This window comes from Capra hircus, chromosome 18 (assembly GCF_001704415.2).
Source record: "Capra hircus breed San Clemente chromosome 18, ASM170441v1, whole genome shotgun sequence".
NCBI lineage: Eukaryota > Metazoa > Chordata > Mammalia > Artiodactyla > Bovidae > Capra > Capra hircus.
In genome coordinates, this window is record NC_030825.1 from 49412689 (window position 1) to 49433345 (window position 20657).

Sequence of the window (20657 nt, forward strand, 5' to 3'; positions counted from 1 at the left end):
ATCTTCCCAACCCAGGGATCGAACCTGGGCCTCCCATATTGCAGGCAGACACTTTACCACCTGAGGCACCAGGGAAGCCCAGCTTATTTAGAAGTGGAAAAAAAAAGTGCTACCAAGCGTATTATTCCAGAACTGACAGAAGATAACATAAATGACTAAGAATACATCCAGGGTGCCCATATCTGAGTTATGAGAAATGAACCAGCAATCAAACTGATAACAGATTGAATGCAAATATCTGACCAAACATCAAAAAAAGTCTGGACGTACAGGTTGGCAGCATGTGAAGAAACAGCCAGAGACAATGAAGAAATCAAGACGAAGATGAGCTACCGGGATACACAGCAATGGATGGAAGGAGGCCTGCAAAGGGGACACGATTATGGATCAGAGTAACAGAACCCATCATTCTGGGAAACTCTCCACCCGAATAGATGCTGGTGTTACCACCTCAAATCCTACTATTCTCTCTAATTAAAATCACGATGTGGGGTGTCCTTGGCACACAGACCATGAGGCCTTGGAGAAAGGCTGGCTCTCTCTAAGCCCATTTTGTTCTCTGCCAAACAGGGGTGCCTGCAGCCCTCACCTAAATGCAGCTGCCCACCCTCCCTATCTGAGACACTTGCCACGCCCCCACCCCCAGCTGTACCAACTGTGTGGTGATGGGGCTGGAGGGAGGCTGGCAGGCCTGAGAGGCTGAGGGCGGTGGACCAACTCCTGAGTTGTCTTGTCTCCACCCAAAATCTCCATTCCTGGCTTGGCCCCAGGCCTCTTCTCCCTCTGCTGGGTGGGGTACCAACTGGGAGGGTGGGTGGGGTGGGGAGAGGGACACGGAGCTGTGGGCTGCTAAGCTGCTAGGAGTCGGACACGACTGAGCGACTTCACTTTTCACTTTCATACATTGCAGAAGGAAATGGCAACCCACTCCAGTATTCTTGCCTGGAGAATTCCAGGGACGGGGGAGCCTGGTGGGCTGCCATCTATGGGGTCACACAGAGTCGGACACGACTGAAGCAACGTAGCAGCAGCAGCAGCAAGCTGCTAGGAGGAGTTTCTGCTCGCTCCCACCTCTCCTGTTCCCTGCCTTCCAGAACCTGATCTCCACAAAGGCTTCTGGGTAGAGCATCCCTTGACATTGCTCCCCCATTGGCCTGCAAGGACCCTTTTCTGTGCACACGTGATCAGGGAGGTCTCCTGACTTCAGAAACGAGAAATATCTGGTCTGAGCAGAGCCCAGATTCCTCCCTTTATTGTCCTGCTATTCTCATCTTGGAGTTTGAGTCAATAGAGAATGACTCTCCAATTGCTTTACCCTAGGGGGACCCATCTGCCTCTAGCCTCAAACCCTTTCCAGGATTTTCTTTCTCACCCCACCCTTCATACCTGTGTTCTCTTCCTGGAGTCTTGGGCTGTGGGAACTGGAAATGGACCTGGGGTTCCCACTTTTTTATCTCCTTTGAACTGAGTCTGGGTGGTCCTCTTCCCCCTCCCCCATCCCTGGTCCTGAACACCAGGTGGGAGAGAAGAAGCAATTTTGGAAGGAGAGAGGCTCAAAGAAGAGAAACAGACAGGCACACGTGAGAGAGTCAGAGACAGGGGGAGACTGAGACACAGGGCAGCCAGAGACACAGGGGGTCCAGGGCATCCTGCAGACAGAATAAACCAGAGAGGAGCTTCCAGAGATGAAGAAAGCCAGACACACAGGCTACATGGTTCTGCTTAGCTGTGTTTCTCGGGCAAACTGCTTCTCCTTTCTGAGCCTCAGTTTCCTTGTCTGTCAGATAAGGGTGATCACTGGCCCTATGCTCAGTGGCCTGTCGGAGATCGGTGGTCTCTCCCACATGCTAGGCAAGCCAGAGGCTTTGTCAGTGGCACTTCTCATTACCTTTCCTTCTTACTTTCATCCACATTTACTGAGCACTTACTGTGTGCCAGGCACTGCACTAGGCACCAAGGATACAGCTTTGACCACTGGGCAGAATATCCTGTCTCTCTTAGTGGCCTTTCCTGTCATTATCCTGGTGCCATGGTTATTATTATTACAGAAGCATCAACTGGAATTTCAGGGGACACCCATCCTTAGCCCTAGGCAGCAGGTCCTAACCAGGGAGAGAGGGCGCAGAGTTTCAGCTCACGGCTTCACCTCTCAGGACTCAGGTTTTCCATGATGAAATGGATGTGAGAGCCTTCTCTCTCCACCAGGCAGCAGGAAGGTAGGGCTGGAGGGATGGTGTCTCAACAAGCCTTCCACGCTGTGCTGTTATGGTTATTATTAGTTAACTGTTCCTATCACTATTAACTCAAAGGGGAGGGACCGTACACCTGGGAACCCTCAGGACGGCAGGGGCATCAGAGGCCCTGGAAAGAGGGTGCTGGGCCAGCATGGCCCCAGGGCCAGGGTCTGTGCCAGGTGTGGGTGGTGGGTGTGGAAAGGGTGAGTCACCAGGGCCAGGCACGCCCTGCTTTGACTTAAGGTCCCAGCAGCCATACCCCCACCGCCACTGCCATCCCGCTGTTGCAGCCATGGCCGGGAGCTTTGTGAGTACTCGAGGTGTGGGGGCTTGAGGGGTTTGGACCCAAGGCTGCACTGGCAGAGGGGAGGGGCTGGGGCTTGGCTGAGGGCTCCTGTTTCAAGGAGAAAGTGGGTGTCCCGGTGTGCCAGGATGTTCTGGGCTGTGGTTTCTGGGCTCACCCAATCCATCCCCATGCTCCCACCCCTCCCCCCACTGGCTCCCCCTGCTGTCTATCTTCCTGTCCCTCTGAGTATCTGCCTGCTGAGTCCCTGTGCTCCTCTGCGCCCCGGCTCTCTCTCCCGTGTCTCTGTGCCCTTTCTGCTCTCTGATTCTGCTGCTCTGGGTCCTGCTCATGTTCTCCCCACAGCTGACCCACTTGTCTCTCTCCTCTGCCTCCCTGATCCACTCTGGCTGCTGCAGAACGTCCCCCACAAGACCGCGCTGCCCGAGGGCATCCGAGTGGGCACCGTGTTGAGAATTCGTGGTTTAGTCCCCGACAAGGCTGGCAGGTGAGACCCCCGAGCCTCAGCAGTAACGGGAGGGAGGTTTCCAGGCTCAGTGAACCCCACTTTTACAGCCCAGAGAACAAAGCCCCAGGCCAACTTTGCCCATGAGGATCTTGGAATCCCCAGGCTATTTCTGTCCTTCTGGAATCTGATGTCTTCACTTATCTGTCCCATGACTGTGCAGGTGGGGACCCTACATCATTCCAAGAATCTGGGCATTCCAGGGCAATCATATGACTTCCAGTCAGAGTCCACAGCCACTTTGGAAATACCATCTGTGAATCAGAGGTGCCCTGGGCATATGGAAGGCATAAGCAATCAATCCTACCACTACTTGGGTCGAATCTTCAGGATCTCTGAGAATCTACAGTGCCTGGGAATACTGGGATCCCTCATCTTGTTCTCAGCCCTCTGGGAACCGGGAGCACCCTCGTCTTCAGGACCTTGACTCCTTGGTCCTCTCAGACTCTGGAAATGAGGGGGACCCAGGCCCTGGTCTAGGTGGATGTGTGTCCATGGCCTCCAGTCCATCACCCCTTTTCCCCTGGTGTGGCTCTCAGGTCCCTCTAAATATGCTCTGGCGTAGGGTTAATTCTCTATTGGATGCCCCTCTCTTCCACCACCTGCAGGTTCTACGTGAACCTGCTGTGCAGTGAGGAACCAGGCAGTGATGCCGCCCTGCATTTCAACCCCCGCCTGGACGAGTCCACGGTGGTCTTCAACACCCTGGAGCGCGGCACCTGGGGTGCAGAGGAGCGGGGCTCAGGCATTCCCTTCCAGCGAGGGCAGCCCTTCGACGTCCTCCTCATTGCCACCGAAGAAGGCTTCAAGGTGCGTCTCTTCCATAGGGCGGGCTCCGACACCCACATCTCTTCCCTTGGCAAGGCCAGGAAGGCCCCTGGCAGAGGTTGGCAGCAAAGGTGTGGCCAAGGCTGGGCAGGGCCTCCCCAGTTCCTCACCTCCCCTGGCACAAGCACACTGGTGTCAGAGAGCAGGCGTGTAGCAGTGCCAAGGACCAGAGAGGGAGAGCCAAGTCCCCAAAAGGTGGGTTTCCAGCCGGGAGGTGTAGACATCCTGGATTCTATTCCCTGTCCACTGGAGACCGAGGTAGCGGCTCTGGGGCAGGAGAATGGATGGATTGGGAGACAGGGAAAGTGCAGGGGGTGGTCGCTGCAGATCCGCTACCACCCAGGCAGTCTTCACTTCCAATCTGCACGTCGAGGGAGGCAATGAACCCCAGCAATGTGGCGACAACATGCACAGCTAAACCTTAAAAGCACTCAGGTGTCAACAATAAATTCATTTAATCCTCAGGACACTGGGTTACAGTGAACAGTAGCCATTTCCCCAAAGAGACCCTGGGGCCTGACAGGGTTCCCTGAGTGTCCAGGTCACAACGCGTGGATACGAGGCGGGAATGACCCCGTAGTTGCCTGGGGAACCTTAAGTACCCCCTCGCCCCTGCAGGCGGTGATCGCAGACTCTGAATACCACCACTTCCGGTACCGGATCCCGCCAGGGCGCGTGCGCGCGTTGGAGGTGGGCGGGGACCTGCAGCTGGAGCTGGTGAAGATCTTCTGAGCCTTCCCAGGACGGCGGGCGGAGACCGGGGGCAGGGGTCTTGGATGGCAAATAAAGTCCTTAGTCGCTCATCCGTGCGCCTCTCTTGTGTCAGTGTCTCTTTCATATGGACGCGAGTAGCAGGTTCAGAGAGGTGAAGACACTGATTAAAGGTCACACAGCAATGCCCTAGCGGGGGCGGGTCTAGGCCTAGATCTCCCAGAACAAGGCAGGTGCTGTCCCTAGGAGCCTAGGGAGGGTCGCGATCTGGTGGGGGTGGGGCTTTGACTCGCCTTCCTGCTGCACTTTGCGGAGCAGCCAGGTGGTAGTGCGATGAGGGTGAGCCGATACGAGTTTGGAGGGACCCTCCCTCATGGGCTTCCCTGATAACTGAGTAAAGAATCCGCCTCCAGTGCAGGAAACCCGGGTTCGATTTCTGGGTCGGGAAGATCCACTGCAGAAGGGATAGGCTACCCATTGCAGTATTCTTGGGCTTCCCTTGCGGCTCAGCTGGTAAAGAATCCACCCGAAATGCGGGAGACCTAGGTTCGATCTCCGGGTTGGGAAGATCCCCTGGAAGAGGGAAACGCTACCCACTCCAGGATTCTGGCCTGGAGATTTCCATGGACCATAAAGTCCATGGGGTCGCAAAGAGTCGGACACACGGAGCGACTTTCCCTTTCTGAGCCCTCCCTTGCCTTTCCTGGTGGCTCCAGCAGCCTGCCAAGGCAGGAATCGCGGTTTCAATCTCAGGGTCGGAAGATCCCCGGAGGACACGGCAACCCACTCCAGTGTTCTTGCCTGGGAAATCCCATGGACAGAAAAGCCTGTAGTCCATGGGGTCGCAAAGTGTTGGACACGACCGAGCGATTGAGCCCATCCACACACACACACACACACACACACACACACACCACACACACACACGCCTTCCCTTGGCGCCCCCTTACGGGGGTGTAACAGACCCCCCAATCGGTTCGTCTGCAATCAGGTCCCTTGGGGACCTCAGGTGAGTGAATCTCAGGCTCCCTGCGCGGATTCCCAGCTTCTTGTCTTTCCCCAGCTTCCCCCACCTCCAGGCGGCTGCAGTTGGCTTCACGAGCGGTTCGGAAGCAAATCGGACTTCGCCTGCTTCCCAGACTTCTGGCAGTCGGGTCGGGACAGGCTCCCGCCCTTTGTGCCTCGGGGCAGAAGCGCACTGGAGCGCCAGCCTCCCGGCGGAGGAGAGGCGGGACGCGAAGGGCGAGTCTCCCATGTCGAGTGGGTCCACACACTTCGTCCTCCTGGGCTCACCCAAAGGCCGCGAGCGTCCCACCCCACTACCCGGTCTTACCCGAGATTCTACGGGAAAGGGGGAGCTGGGTCCCTGCAGACGCCCAGTCTCCCCCCACTGCTCCCACCCCGCAACCTCCAGGTTGGGATTATCTGATTTCAGGGGTTCTCTGGGCCGCCACTGAAGGGCTCTGGTGGGGGGCGGGGGTAGCCAGGGCCACGCGATCACCCCCAACCCCCTCAGTGAGGCGCTCGCAGCTGCCGGGGCTGTCACCTGCAGATGGAACCGGGAGGGTGCAGGGTGCCAGCCGCGCACGGAGGGCTGGGCTGGGTTCTGGAAAAGTCCGGGGCCGCGCCTCTGGCGGGATGCACCTAGCTTCCGTGTCCATGGAAGATGTAAGAGACGTGGGTTCTGATCCTTGGGTTGGGAAAATCCCCTGGCATAGGAAATAGCAACCCATTTCAGTGTTCTTGCCTGGAAAATTCCATGTTCGCTACAGAAGTTTAAAACTTGCTGAGCCTCGGCTTAAGAACAGAGGCTCAGCAAGCTGGGACTGGCTACCGACTGAACCTAGGGTGATGGGAAGACCAAGCCCTGCCCCGCCGGGCTTCAGCCATTTCTGGACCCATTTCTTCTGCCCCTTGAGACCCTTCGGCTGAAGTCACCCCACCCCAGGTCTGGCTCTTGAGAGTGTGTCTCTGGATGAATCGTGGAATGAAGGCTCCCCTCTCCCAGTGGAAGACCCGGGAAAGTCTGAATTCCCCTGGTCCCCTGGGCTCATGTTTTTGTTTTTGTTTTTGCCTGTTCAAGGATATATACCTGCTGTGCTTAGTCGCTCTGTCTTGTCAGACTCTGTGACCCCACAGACTGTAGCCTGCCAGACTTCTCTGTCCCTGGCGATTCTCCAGGCAAGAATACTGGAGTGGGTTGCCATGCCCTCCTCTAGGGGATCTTCCCAACCCAGGGATCGAATCCAGGTCTCCCGCATTGCAGGCAAATTCTTTACCATCTGAGCTACCTGAGACATGTACACACACACACACACACACACACACACACACACACACACACACAGAAGAGATCTGGTGGCTCAGATGGTAAAGAATCTGCATGCAACACAAGATACCCAGACTTGATCCCTGGGTCGGGAAGATACCCTGGAGGAGGAAATGGCAACCCACTCCAGTATTCTTGCCTGGAGAATCCCCATGGACAGAAGAGCCTGGCGGGCTACAGTCCATGGGGTCACAAAGAGTCTGACACCACTGAGCAACTAAACACACATGTACACACATACACTTATGATACAAATTTCCAAGTTTGCAGTGAAAAGTAGTCATTGGCACCATGGTAAATGCGATTGGGGTCTTCAGAATAGGTGATAGTTATCCATCAACCCACTCCAGTGTTCTTGCCTGGAGAATCCCAGGGATGGGGGAGCCTGGCGGGCTGCCGTCTATGGGGTCACACAGAGTCGGACATGACTGAAGTGACTTAGCAGCAGTAGCAGCAGCATCCATCCACGTAGATTTCCTCATTTTCACTGTGGCCTTACAGTGGACATGCAAGAGAATGTTCTTGTTTGTGTAGAAATACCCAGTAAAGTATTTGAAGGTGATCAGGCAACATATTGGCAACTAACGCTCAAATACATATAGGAAAAAAAAAGTTTGTACTGTGCTTACAACTTTCTGTGTTTGTCATTTCAAAACAGAAAAATATGAATATATAAAACATGCATATGAAAGTCCTCCTTTATAAGAATAAACTTCTGTTACCAATGTGTTCATTTCTTGTGTTTCTTTCTAAAACTCTGTACTTCTTGTTTTAAAATGTTTTATTATCTACCTTTTTAATATATAAAAATATTTTATTATTTACTTACTTTTTGGCTGTGCCAGGTCTTCATTGCTGCTCTCTAGTTGTGGTGAGCGGGGCTACTGTCTAGCTCCGGGGCTCGGGCTACTCTAGTTGTGATAGCTTCTCTTGTGGACGATGGGCTCTGGGGCATGTGGGCTTCAGTATTCGTGGCACACCAGCCCGGTTGTCCCTTGGCACGTGGAATCTTCCCAGACCAGGGGTGGAACCAGTGTCCCCTGCATTACAAGGCAGATTCTTAACCACTGGACCACCAAGGAAGTCCTCTCTATACTCCTAAACTCATGCATATGCAGTTTTCCCACCCCTCCCTGCATAAAATTGAGCTCTCCACCTACTCACCTTGGTTTTGTCACTTAGCAATAAACGTGTGTTTGGGGGGTTTTTATTGTTTTTTGTTTGTCTTTGCCATGCCTCTGGGGATGCAGGATCTTAGTTCCCTGACCAAGGATCGAATCCCTGCCCCGCTGCGGTGAACTCGCCAAGTCCTAACCACTGGAGCTCTAGGCAGTTCCCTACATGTGTATCTTTGATGTGTATATTTGATGTATTGACCCTTGTATCATTATGAAATGTTCTTCTTTGTCTCTAGTAAAATTTTTTTAACATCTATTGCACTGATACCAATTTTGTCCTCACTCTCTTATGCTTATTGTTAGCATGGTATTTTTCTTATCCTTTTACTTTCAACTTTTTTATGTCTAAAAAGTTAGATCTAAAGTACAAATAAGCGTATGCTTGGGTCTGACTTTCTTATTCAGGCTGACGGTGTATTATTATCTATTGCTTCATAACAGATTATCCCATTAACATCATAAAACAACGCATATTTATTGTCTTGCCGTTTCTGAAGTTTGGAGTCCAGGAGTGGCTTAACTAGGTGGTTGTGGTGCTGAGTTTTCATGAAGCTACAGTCAAACTATCAGTGAAGTTACTATCATCCGAAAGAAGTTTTGGCAAACTATGGCAGTGGGCTAAATCCACCCAATGCCGGTATTTGTAAGACTCACAATCTAAAAATGATTTCCACACTTTAAAATAGCTGGGAAAAAGTGAAAAAAAAAAAAAAAAGAATATTTCACAACACTGAAAATGATGTGAAATACACATTTCAGTGTCCATAAATAGTTTTACTGGGACATAGTCATGCTCTTTCATTTATATATTGCCTATTGGCTGCTTTTGTGCTTTACCAGTGGATTTCAGGAATTTTTCAGGTCACCCACAACGCCTAACAGGTTTACTATGTGGCTTGGCAACTTAGCAGTAAAGAATCTGCCCACCAGTGCAAGAGACTCTGGTTTGAATCTGGGTTGGGAAGATCTCCTAGAGAGGGAAATGGCAACCCACTCCAGTGTTCTTGCCTGGAAAATCCCATGGACAGAGGAGCTTGGCCAGCTGCAGTCCATGGGGTGGCAAAGAGTTGGACACGACTTAGTAACTAAACAACAGAACATTATAGAAAAAGTTTGCAACCCCTATTCTAAAGGCTTGACTGGGATTGGAAGAGCTTCTCCAAAGAGGGCTCACACATGTGAGTGCTGGCAGGAGTTCAGTCTCTCGCCACATGAACACTTACCGAGGACTGTTCAAGAAGTTACTGACTCCTCGGGGAGGAGTGATGGAAAAGTGTCGGCAACAGAACAAGCTAAGACAGAAGCTGCAGGGTCTCATAACCCAGTTTGTGCCGCTGCTTCTGCCATATTCCTCTAGTCACACGCAGCAACACTGGTAGTTTGGGAGGTGTTCACACAAGGGTGTGAGTATCGTTGGAGGCCACTTTGGAAGCTAACTACCACAGATGGTCTCTGACTTTTGGTTGGAATGTTTATTTCATTCACGCTTGAGGTCATGATTGATATGGTTGGCTTTACGGCTGCCGTCTTGCTGTCTGTTTTCACTCTCTGTGACTCCTTCACTATCTTCTTCCGTGTTAAACAACTTTTAGCACACTATTTAAATTCCTCTGTTGATTTTTTGGAAAACTATATATTTGGAAAGCTGGTTCTCAAATGGTCACTCTAGGGACGACAATATTTACACTGTAAATTATCACAGTCAACTTTAGGTTAATACATATTGAATTCCAATAAAATATAGCAGACTTGTTCCAACCTATCTCCATTTCCTACCTTATTTTGTGCTACTGTTGTTACATCACATCCATATATGTTATGCACTCTACAACATAGTGTTATAACTTCCACTTTTATAATCACATTTTTAAAGAAAAAAAAAACAAAGAAAAATATTCATTTTAAAAAATGTTTATCCACATATTTATAATTTCTAGGATTCTTCATTTCTTTCTTCCTGCGGATGTGATGTCATTTTCTTTCAAAGTGAAGGACTTTCTTTAGCATTTCCAACAGGGTAGATCAGCTCACAATGAACTGATTTTTGTCTACCTGAGAATGTCTTTCTTTTGCCTTCAGTTTTGTTTTTTTATATTTATTGAGCTATTTTATTATTTTTGGCTGTGTTGGGTCTTATGTGATATGCGGAACCTTCCTGTGGCCTGCAGGACCCTTTGTTGCAGCACGCTGGCTTCCCTGTAGTTGTGGCAAATGGGTTACAGAGTGCTCTGTGGTGTGGCCCGTGGGCTTAGCTGCCCTGGGGCATGTGAGAATTTGTTCCCCAACCAGGGATTGAACCCTCATCCTCTGCATTGGCAGGAGGATTCTTAACCACTGGACCACCAGGAAGTCCCTTGCCTTCAGTTTTAAAATCTAGTTTTGTTGAATATAGAATTATTGACAGTTTTCTTTTCTTTAGCACTCTGAATATGTCATTCAGCTGCATTCTGGCCTCCAGTGTTTCTGTGAACAGTTAGTTGTTTCTGTAAACACATGCTGTTCCCCTGTTTGTGTGGAGCTGTTTTTCACTTGCAGCTTTCAAAACTGTCCTTGTCCTTTCTCCTCCTTCCAGCAGTTTGACTGTGCTGGGTCTAGGTACGGATCTCTTTGTATTTATCCTCCTTGCAGCACATTGAGCTTCTTGGATCTAGAATCTAATGTCTTCCATGAAATTGGGTAAGTTTGCAGCCATTATTTCTTCAGACATTTTGCCGCAGTGATACAAAACCAGACACGACCTCCCCAGCTCTCTGGGGGCCCCTCTCCCTAAGCCCCTCTAGGCTCACGTCTGATGTGTATCTCCATGGCCATTCCTGGGCAGTGACTGTTCAGTGCGACAAGAGAGAGTCCAGAAGGAGGAGCCCCGGTCTGGAGGTTGCCCAGGTCATCCCTCCTCCCTTCCTGACTCCTCCTAGCATCCATCCAGGGTCTGAGGGCCCCCAGAACATCTTCTATCAGAGTCTGACAAATCCACAGAATCATCTGGAGAACTAAATGAACATATTGATGCCTGGAACCTGCTACTGATATACCAGGCTGGAACATACGGAATGATTGATATTCAAGCACTTTTAAACCTACAAAAATGGTATTTTTATATAGTTTAATATAAACTATTAAACTATAGTTTAATAACTATTTTTATATAGTTTTTATATAGTTTAATCTAATCATGGGTTGGGATATCAATATTTTTTAAAAGCTCCCCAGGAGATTGCGATGTAGAACTGTTTGAGAACTAGACTAGGTGAATGAATGAGACAATAAGAGAATGAAGACAGAACATGAAATCTGGTGCAATGGGTCAGGGGAACTGCAACCTCTATTGGACTGAGGGGCAGAGTCCACTCTGAGTCCAGCTTTTATTCCTAATTGCAGACAACAAGACTTTCTCAGATCTTATCTTTCTCAAGACACATGTTATGTTAATTACGTACTTCTAAACTTAATGAACTACACTGACTTAGTCCAGATCTCCTTGTGTTTATCCCAGGCCGTTCCCTTCTGGGCTAGTCTCGTGAACAATTAGCAAGTACGTAGGCAGCGTTCATGCCTGGTGCCAACCCGGTGTCTCAAGGTCCATGCTTTCATGATCCCAGTCATACTCCCTTCTGGGTCTGGCCTTAGGGTTTGCAACAAGGTGATTATTCTTAAGAAAAACATGAAAGATAGTCATTAACATGATTTCTTAATATATACTGTTTTTTCAGGTGCTATTTCTGCGAAATTTCTCAAGGCTGTAAAAGTACATTATTAGGAATTCCCACTACAAGACTACACAGTGGTTGAGCACGTAGCCTTGGGAGCCAGACCACCTTGATTTGAATCCTGGTTCTGCCGTTTATGGACTCTGTGACCTTAGGCAGTGAACTTCATTTTTCTTTGCCTGTTTCTTCATCATTTACACATGGAAGATAGTAATAGTTCCTACCTACTGGCATTGTGAGGAGTGAATGGGTTGATACACTCAAAGGCCTAGATTTATTATGATGAGAAAATGGATGACCAGATGGCTGGATGGCTGAATGGACAGGCCATGACTGAATCAAAAAGAAAGAGACAATGAGGGAAGTGAAAGGAGTCACATACACTCATGAGACACCCTCAGACATTTTATTAGGGGCTTAGAAAGGGTCCTACAGGATCTTCCTCTGTGTTCCCAAGGGTTATGGCCCCAGGGATAGATCAGATCTGGACGTAGGACAAGGTGACATCACCGTGGATCTCCACCAAGTCCACCCTCTGGAAGGCTGAGAGGCGATGGGAGAAGTCGAAGAGGTGCTGGCCGTTGGCATAGACCTTGAAGCGGTCTGCGCCACAACGAACGGACAGCTGCAGGGAGAAGGGCAGGCATGAGGCCAGGGCCAGGACAGACGCTTCGGAGGGAAGCAGGGAAAGAGGCCCCAGACTCACATCAAAGAACTGTCCAGGACCAAACGGGTTGTAGGGGACCTTCCTCTCCTCAGATCCCCAGGAGCCATTCAGAAAGCTGTTCCGAACCACTGCGCCCTCGGTCATGCGGGGGTTAATGTGCAGAGCCACGTCCCCAGAGGATCCCACCTTGAAGTTGATGACAAAGCTAGGGGCAGAGAGGAAGGCAGGAGTAAGATGAGGGTATGGGAGGGGGGCTGGGGGAGCACCTTGCTCCCCAAGGAAGGAGGGAGCTGGGGCCTGGACACCCGGGTCTCCAATGGAGGAGGGGGTTGAGGGCTCAGACTCCTAGGTTTGAGCGATGATGGTGAGAGATTCTGCACCTCAATCTGGATTCTGTACCTCTTGGCTGTGGGGGGTATGTAGCCCTTGATAATGATGGTTCTTCGAGCTATAAGCCCCCCTTGCAGTCTCCCATTAAATGGCACGGGCTGTAGAAAGAAAACACAATATCCCAACATCTCTCAGGTCCCCAGAAGCCAGAGGCAGGGATGAATTTTCAGAGAGGCGCATTCACTTATCTTGGGAAACGCTCCAAACCTCCAAGCCCCACCGACTCCAACCACCAATTCTACCCTCTCCCCACCCACCTCCCGTCCCAAATGTGCTCTGGCCGTTCTGTTTCCGACCTTCTCAGGGCTCCCAGTGGTTCAGGACCTCCCACTCCTGTTTTCCCACAATCTGCCCACCACAGAACCCTAAACTCCCGCCAGAGACCTTACCGGGTTGAAGGCTGGGGGTCCCTCCATGGTCTGTGAAGTGAGGAAGAAGAGATACTATTCTGTAATATTCGACAAAAATTAGGGCACATCTATGGCATACAGGGGCTGTCCCTGATGGCTCAGAGGTAAAGAATCCACCTGCCAACGCAGGAGATGTGGGTTCAGTCCCTGAGTTGGGAAGTTTGCCCGGAGAAGGAAATGGCAACCCACTCCAGTATTCTTGCCTGGAGAATCCCATGGACAGAGGAGCTGGCAGGCTACAGTCTCTGGGGTCACAAACATTCAGACACGACTAAGCGACTAAACAACAACTACTACCACATGCAGGCATATCTCTAGGTGCTGGATTAATACAGTTGGGGATCCGATCTGACCACCCTCCAGCTCTTACCACCCAGCACTCGAATGGCCATACACCGTCCCACTTACAGGCAGTCTGCTTTGTTGCTGATAGTACTGTCCGGGATTCTACGTGGATAGAAGGAAGACATGAGTGGTGAGAGGCTGGGGGGCCCAGGGCCTCCTCAGCCCCTGAACCCCCACCTCGAGGGGAAGTCCATCACCCACCAGCAGGTACTTACTGGGTACGCCTGAGCAGGCATGGGCATCTGTGGGCACAGAGGAGAAGGAGGCAATGAGGGGGGCCCCAATCTAGGGCCTGGAAGGTGTCAAGGATGCCTGCCCCAGGGCAGCCCACCACCACCATCCATGGCAACTCTGGGTATACCCAGGTGGCTCATTCATGGCAGAGAACTCATCAAGTTTAGGGATCATCAGTGCACCTCACCCCACCCCTTTAGGACAAGGCTGATAAATTCTATTCTTATGCCTGCCCCATCCTGGCTTCCTGCTATCCCAGGAACCTCATCCACTCCTCTCCTCCCTCCGCAGTAAAGTGAGCACCCTCAGAACACCTCCCAAGTCCACACAATACTCTGCTCACCACATCGCCAACCATGATTTGCCCCTCACTCTATGTGACCACCCTGAGGCCAGCACGGTGCTTTTACCAGTCAAGTTCCTGCCTCCCCTGTCTGTCTCGGGCTGTTTCAGGCTGTGTGAGACTCTGTCTTTCGCAGTCTCTGGCTCTCCCTGCCTCTGTTTCTCTCTCACTCGCCCTCACCTTCTCAACTGTGGCTTCTTGTGCCTGCAAAACCTTTTCCCTCATCTAGACAATTTTTCTTCACCCTTTCTCTCTATTTCTAATGAACTCCTTTCTGCCTTGAACTTCCGTGTTAAGCCAGTTTTAAAAAATAGCTTCTTTTTTTTTTTCTCTCCTGCCTGTATTGTGCATTTGGTGGGATCTTAGTTCCCACCAGGGATTGAACCCAAGTGCTCAGGAGTGAAAGAACAGAGTCGTAATCCCTGGACCACCAGGGAATTCTCTTTTTTTTTTTTTTAAAGATACATTGATGAGGGAATTCCCTCATTTTTGGCAGTGAGGCCAAAAACAAATAAATAAAAATTCAAAAAAATAATAAAATACATTGATGGAGTAAAATGAGGTTACCATAGGCCCGAGGTTACCTTATGGATGAAGACATTCCTCACTGGGGAGGCAGAGGAGCGAGTGGTTTGATCTGTGCCTCTGCCAATTACAAGGTCCAAGACCTTGGGCAAGTTACTTAAGCTCTCCGTGCCTCAGTTCCCACATCTGTAGAATGGGGCTGACGATTGTCAGAGAGTCCTTTCCCCTGGGAGGGACTGGGGGACTCACAGGTTGGAAAGGGGAGAGCCCTCAGCTAAAGCTCATGCCAGGGGTATGGAGTTCGAGCTGCTCCAAGCTGTGCTGCTGGGGGGTTCTAGTGCCTGTGTTTTGGTGGCCAATCGTTCACTATGGACCTGGGAGTGGGTTTCTTGGTCACTGGGTCTGTGCTTTCTGACTCAGCTCACACACCTATTTCTTCTTCAGAAAGTACTTCCTTAAGACCCTGCAGGGAATTCCCGGATGGTCCAGAGGTTGGGACTCTGCACTTTCACTACCAAGGGCCAGGGTTCAATCCCTGGTCAGGGAACAAGGATCTTGTAAGCCAAGTGGCACAGCCAAAAAATAAGTAAAAATAAATAAAACAAAATGATGGTGTATAAAATGGTTCAAATACCTTAGAAAAAGAAACAAAGACTCTCCAAATCCCCTGTATACCTCCCACCCCCCACACTGACTGCCTGTGGCCACCACCATCTGGGACAGAGCCAGTAGACTGTCTTGGTTGCCACTGGGTCCATGGAATCGCCCAGCAGTGGGTCTGGCACAGAGAAAGTGCCCAGGAAATTAGTAAACATGAGCATTAAGGAAGGGAACAAGCAGACAGGAGAGAGAGACACCACATACCTGGTTTGAGGGAGGCTGGCCTCCGATGAAGTTAATTGATTGAAGCATCAGGTCACCATCCACATGCAGGTGGGTGACCATCTGCAGCGGGATCCGGTGCTTAAACTCATAGAAGGGAGTCCCATTCACCACCACCTGGAGGGCAGGGGTAAGGTCAGAGTCGGCACCCACGACCTTGGGAAGGTAGAAACAGGAAGCAGGCAATAGGGAGCTTTTTGACATGGGGTCAAAAGTCTTAAGGGTGAGCTGACACAGTTTCAGAGTCAGGAATCTTAAGTCCACTGGTCAAAGGTCAAACTGAGGTCAAAAGTCAGCTCACAGATTGGTGGGTGGATAAGCATGGAGAACTCAGACTGAGGATGGAGACTGGGGGAAAATTGAATCAGAGTCCTAGTTTTGGCACCAAATGACTGGGTTTGAGGTCTAGCCCTAATGTGGTCTTGGCTGTGTGACCTCAGGTAAGTCACTAGCTTCTCTGAGCCTTTGTTTTTCCCATCTGTAAAATGAGATCTCGCTCTGGGATTGTTGGGAAGGCATGTCAAAGGCACTGTGGAAAATCTTGTGCACAGACTTGCACGGTTAGCACATCTCAGAATAGTTTGAGCCATCAAGGTTCTATTTACAGAGCTAAGCTCCCCAGGACCGAGAGCTTCCTACACGCCAAACGCTTGACCCACTGACATCAATATGGTGACTGGAGGCAGGACCAGGCACTGTCTCTGTTGTTCAGGAAAGCAGAGGCTCCAGGTGGTAGGGAGACCAGTTCAAAGTCACATGCTGGGGAACGGCAAAGCTCAGACTTGAACCAGTGCCGGTGTCTGAACTCAAGCAGTGATGTTAACCTCTGGTGATGAGGTTGGAAATCTGGTGCCCATAAGAGGGCAGATAAGGTCCAGGTAGGAGGAGACTTCCCTCACAGGCCAGGCGGGGACGGATGGTCACCGGCTCCACCACATGTCATTTATGGGGAGCCAGAGGCAGAGGATGCAGAGAACTCTGAGGGTAGACACAGGGAGTACTAGACAGCCATCAAAAGGGCCAGACCAAGTGAGACAGAGCAACACGGGGAGCCTCTCTCTCACTCACACACACACACACACAACCAATGAGGAAAGTAGAGGGGAATACACAGCATGGGTGCATACACACTTAAAAAAACAAAGTCGCAGAAACAGATCAGATCACACAATCAGGATCAAGGCCGCCCCTGGGGCTGAGGGGACTAGGAGGGCTCTGTTTCTCCATCTAGGAGCTAGTTACACACTGTGCTGTCTTTGTGAACAAGTCAGCTGTGTACGCAGTTTTCTGTACCTGGGTCACACTTTAATAAATACTTTAAAAAATTTCCCAGAATAGTAATCAATCACAATATGTGGGCCTTTTTGGGATGCTGATTCAAACAAAATGTAGACAACGTCAAACATTAAGGCATTCATGAGATGACGGGATCACTGGGTGTGTGATGACCCTAAGGAAGAACTGAACATTTTTTTAGGTCTGACAGTGGCAGCCTGCCTGTGTTTTTAAAAACAAAAATATTTATGAATGAAAATATATGACATCTAGGATTTGCTGTTAAATAATAGGGGAAGGGAAGTGGCAGGCGGAGATGGGAGCAGACAGACTTGGAGTTGACAGCTATCAGCCCTGGCCCAGGAGGGGAGGGTTTCCCAGAATTCCGTGCGTCCTTTTGTGTGTTTGGGTTTCCCTAGCGGCTCAGAAGTTAGAGTCTGCCTGCAATGTGGGACACCTGGTTTCGACGCCTGGGTCAGGACGATCCCTTGAGGAGAAGGGCAACCCACTCCAGTATTCTTGCCTGGAGAATTTCAGGAACAGAGGAGCCTGGCGGGCTGCAGTCCATGGGGTGGCAAAGAGTTGGATACGACTGAACCGACTAACACAAATCTGAATCTCGCAAGAATACAGAGGGGCAAGATGATAAACGCGAAACATGTCAGAAGGCTCTCCATGGTGGAGGAATGGGTATAAGAAAAAGAGATGAGAGAATTTTTATTTAAAAAAAATTTTAATGAGAAAAAAATTTTAAAAAAAGGAGAGAATTGTTTGATAGGCAGGAAAGAAGGAAAAGAAAAGATAAAAGGGAGGAGGGAGGGGAAAGGGAGAGAGGGAAAAAGAAAGAAACGGCGAGTGGGAGGGAGTAGGGGAAGAAAGGCAGGCAGGCAGGCAAACAATGAAGGAAGAAAAGGAGGGAGGGAGGAGCGGGGCGGGGAGGCCCCGCCCCCAGGGAGGGGAGGGGAGGCCCCGCCCCCACGGCTCTGACCTTGAAGTGCTCCGTCATGACCATGAACACCAGCTCGAAGGCCGCGCCCTTGCGGAAGGGCATGCTCATTTTCCTCTCCTCATTGCCCCACGAGCCTTTCTGCTTCGAGTTCAAGACCACCTTATCCCAGCCATCAAAGCGGGGATTGAAGTGGAAGGCGACGTCTGCCCCTTGGCCCTGCCCCACCTCGAAGTTCACGAAGAACCTGGCGGGACACGGAGGGCTGTACCCCTGGCCTCACTCCAAGGGTCAGTTTCCCACCGCTACCCCTTCGCTCAATCCCTGTCCTTAAGAGAAACCCTTCCGCCACCCAGTTTCAAATAGGACCGCCCCTGGGACTCCTGCGTTTGCCGGGCAAACTTAAATCTATCAGTTCAAGTCTATTTATCCCCTTCCCCAGTTCCTGAAACCCATTCCCCACGTGCAGCCAGAGGGACTCTCAGTCCAGTTCAGTTCAGTTGCTCAGTCCTCTTTGCAACCCCATGGACTGCTGCATGCCAGGTTTCCCTGTCCATCACCAACTCCTGGAGCTTGCTCAAACTCATGTCCATGGAGTCAGTGATGCCATCCAACCATCTCATTCTCTGTCATCCGGAAGACCCAAATCCGAGCACTTTGCACAGCTCACTTCACATCAGCATCCCACAAATTACTGCAAGGGGGCAGGCACACACCTGCCCGAGGACTTTGCACTCAGATACACCTCAGATACACCCCAGACTCCCTCCCTCACCTCCTTCAGGTCTTTGCTGAAAAGTTCCCTTCCCTGGCCACCTTATTTAATGGGACAATGCCACATCCTCTCCCCGACATCTGCTCCCCATCTCTCTTCTCTCCTTGTCTCCATAGCATTTATCACCATTTGCCAAATTGTATATTTGAGTTAAATTTATTTTTTATCCATCTCCTCTACTAGGATGTCAGCTCCAGGGATCTTTGTCCTGTTGACTGCTCTGTTCCCAGCGTCTAGGCACAGAGTGGGTGCTCAGTGGATGTATAAAAAATGAACAAAGAAACGATGATCCTATTTTAAAGCCATTAAAAAATCTAAGGAATTCTCTGATGGCCTAGTGGTTGGGACACTGCCTGCCAGTGAAGGGGACATGGGTTCAATCCCCTGTCTGGGAAGATTCCACATGTGCCAGGGCAACTAAGCTCGTGAGCAACAACTACTGAGCCCATGCGTCACAACTATTGAAGCCCAAGCTCTAGAGCCTGTGCTGCACATCAAGCTAAGCCACCACAGTAAGAAGCCTGCACACTGCCACTAGAGAGTCATCCCCACTGGCTGCAACTAGAGGAAAGCCTGTATGCAGCAATGAAGACCCAGGGCAGCCAAAAGTAAATAAATTAATAAAACAACATTTTTTAAAAAGCTAAGTTATTGTAGCACTGATTATACTACTTTACACACTGAATCCTCAAAACTCATTTTACAGATGAGAAAGTAAAGCACACAGAGCTTTCCCAGTCACACTGTTGCTAAGTGACAGATCTGGGATGTGAATTCAGGTGGACCAGTTCTGAGCCTGTGATCTTAATTCATGCTATCATGCCCATCAATTCCAATCCAGTGTCCCAAGTTTGGGGCCACCTGTCATAGTGAGTCTCCCTAACACCTCCCAGTCCCCTGGGTCTCTCTCCTGATCTGATCACCAAGCCCTGGACTCTCCAGACCAGGGCTGGAGAGGCCATCTGATGCAGTGACATAGAGTCCTCTTCTCAGCCAGGGTGGAGGAAGGGAAGCAGGCCTCCTGCATTTGGGCTGGAAGCCCCGTTTGTAGTCACCCCCTCCCCTCCCCCCTTCCTCCTTTGCTCGCCAGGCACAGGGGAGGGTCTTACCTCTTCATGTGCTCGCTAGCCACTCCTTGGATGTAAATGGACATTCCAGCTCTGAGACCTCCTGGTATGGGGTTGTGGTAGGGCAGCGTCTGCAGATGGGGTCAGGTGAGGGGCCTCAAAGGCCATCTGCCTATTGCAGCCCTTACCACTTATTCAGAAGCCCTGCCAGCCCCACTCCATCAAGCAAGAGAGAGGAAACCAAAGTGGGAGGGATCAGTGAGATGAAGAGAGCTGAGTTAAAGATGGAAGCAAATAGCCTGAGACAAGAGTGGGAGTAAGTCAGGCTCCAGGGTCGCTACTGGGTAAATCAGCCCCAAGGGTCACAGATGGGTGCCTCTGAGGCTCAGGATGAGGATAAACTGGTGCATGGAGGTCCGGGTGGAGCTAAGCCTGGGGGTAGGGTATCTCACCGGGTTGTAGGTGGGCTGGTAGCCTGGTGCAGGGACAAAGGCCATCTTGAGAGGCTGGGCTGGTGACTTCTCCTGTGAGGAAAGCTGCAGGAGTTGTGAATGGTGGCAGCAAGCAGGCGGTGGGTGGCTCTTATACCTGAGGATAAGGGTGTGGCTACAGGGCAGGGTCCATGGTGGGGTCCCTCTTCTCCACATCCCAGGCTCCCTTCTCTTACCAGCCTCACGAGTGATCAACCACCATCCAGATCATTGGGGCCACACCTGGTGCAACTCAGCTCAGAGCCCCTCTAGGTTCTTTTGTAAAGAGGAAGTGCTGGTGAACTTTGGCCCTTATCAGAGTCCATAAAACCTGACTGGACCTTTGTTGGCAGAGGGAAGGTGAGGCCAGGAAGGTTGGGCAGGGCAGGGCTAAAAGGAGTGGCCCAGAACAGATGGGCAATGAAAAAAGTGAGAGCAGGGAGGACCTGGGCACTCTTGGTACTCCCAGGAACTGTGAAAAGACCTAAATTTATTGCTTGCCCACTGCATAGCTCTACTATGTACATTGTAT

At 50.7% G+C, this 20657-nt stretch overlaps 2 protein-coding genes across 4 annotated transcripts; one reads left to right on the forward strand and one right to left on the reverse strand.

Annotated features, from left to right (window-relative positions):
- LOC102180339 (galectin-7) lies at positions 2427 to 4676 on the forward strand. The gene is made up of 4 exons (XM_018062360.1): positions 2427 to 2541; positions 2937 to 3025; positions 3652 to 3853; positions 4490 to 4676. Exons 1-4 carry the CDS (start codon positions 2527 to 2529, stop codon positions 4601 to 4603), a joined length of 420 nt encoding a protein of 139 aa, XP_017917849.1. The 5' UTR covers positions 2427 to 2526; the 3' UTR covers positions 4604 to 4676.
- LGALS4 (galectin 4) lies at positions 12181 to 20558 on the reverse strand. 3 transcript variants are annotated; one of them, XM_018062363.1, is made up of 11 exons: positions 20323 to 20558; positions 20108 to 20179; positions 19698 to 19786; positions 17856 to 18060; positions 15575 to 15709; positions 13824 to 13850; positions 13672 to 13710; positions 13243 to 13272; positions 12863 to 12951; positions 12503 to 12668; positions 12181 to 12421 (listed from the first exon to the last, which is right to left on the reverse strand). In XM_018062363.1, exons 2-11 carry the CDS (start codon positions 20150 to 20152, stop codon positions 12275 to 12277), a joined length of 972 nt encoding a protein of 323 aa, XP_017917852.1. In that variant the 5' UTR covers positions 20153 to 20179; positions 20323 to 20558; the 3' UTR covers positions 12181 to 12274. The 3 variants fall into 3 exon arrangements, with proteins under 3 accessions (XP_017917852.1, XP_017917850.1, XP_005692436.1); XM_018062361.1 differs by having other exon boundaries at positions 20108 to 20243; positions 20323 to 20556; XM_005692379.3 differs by having other exon boundaries at positions 20108 to 20556.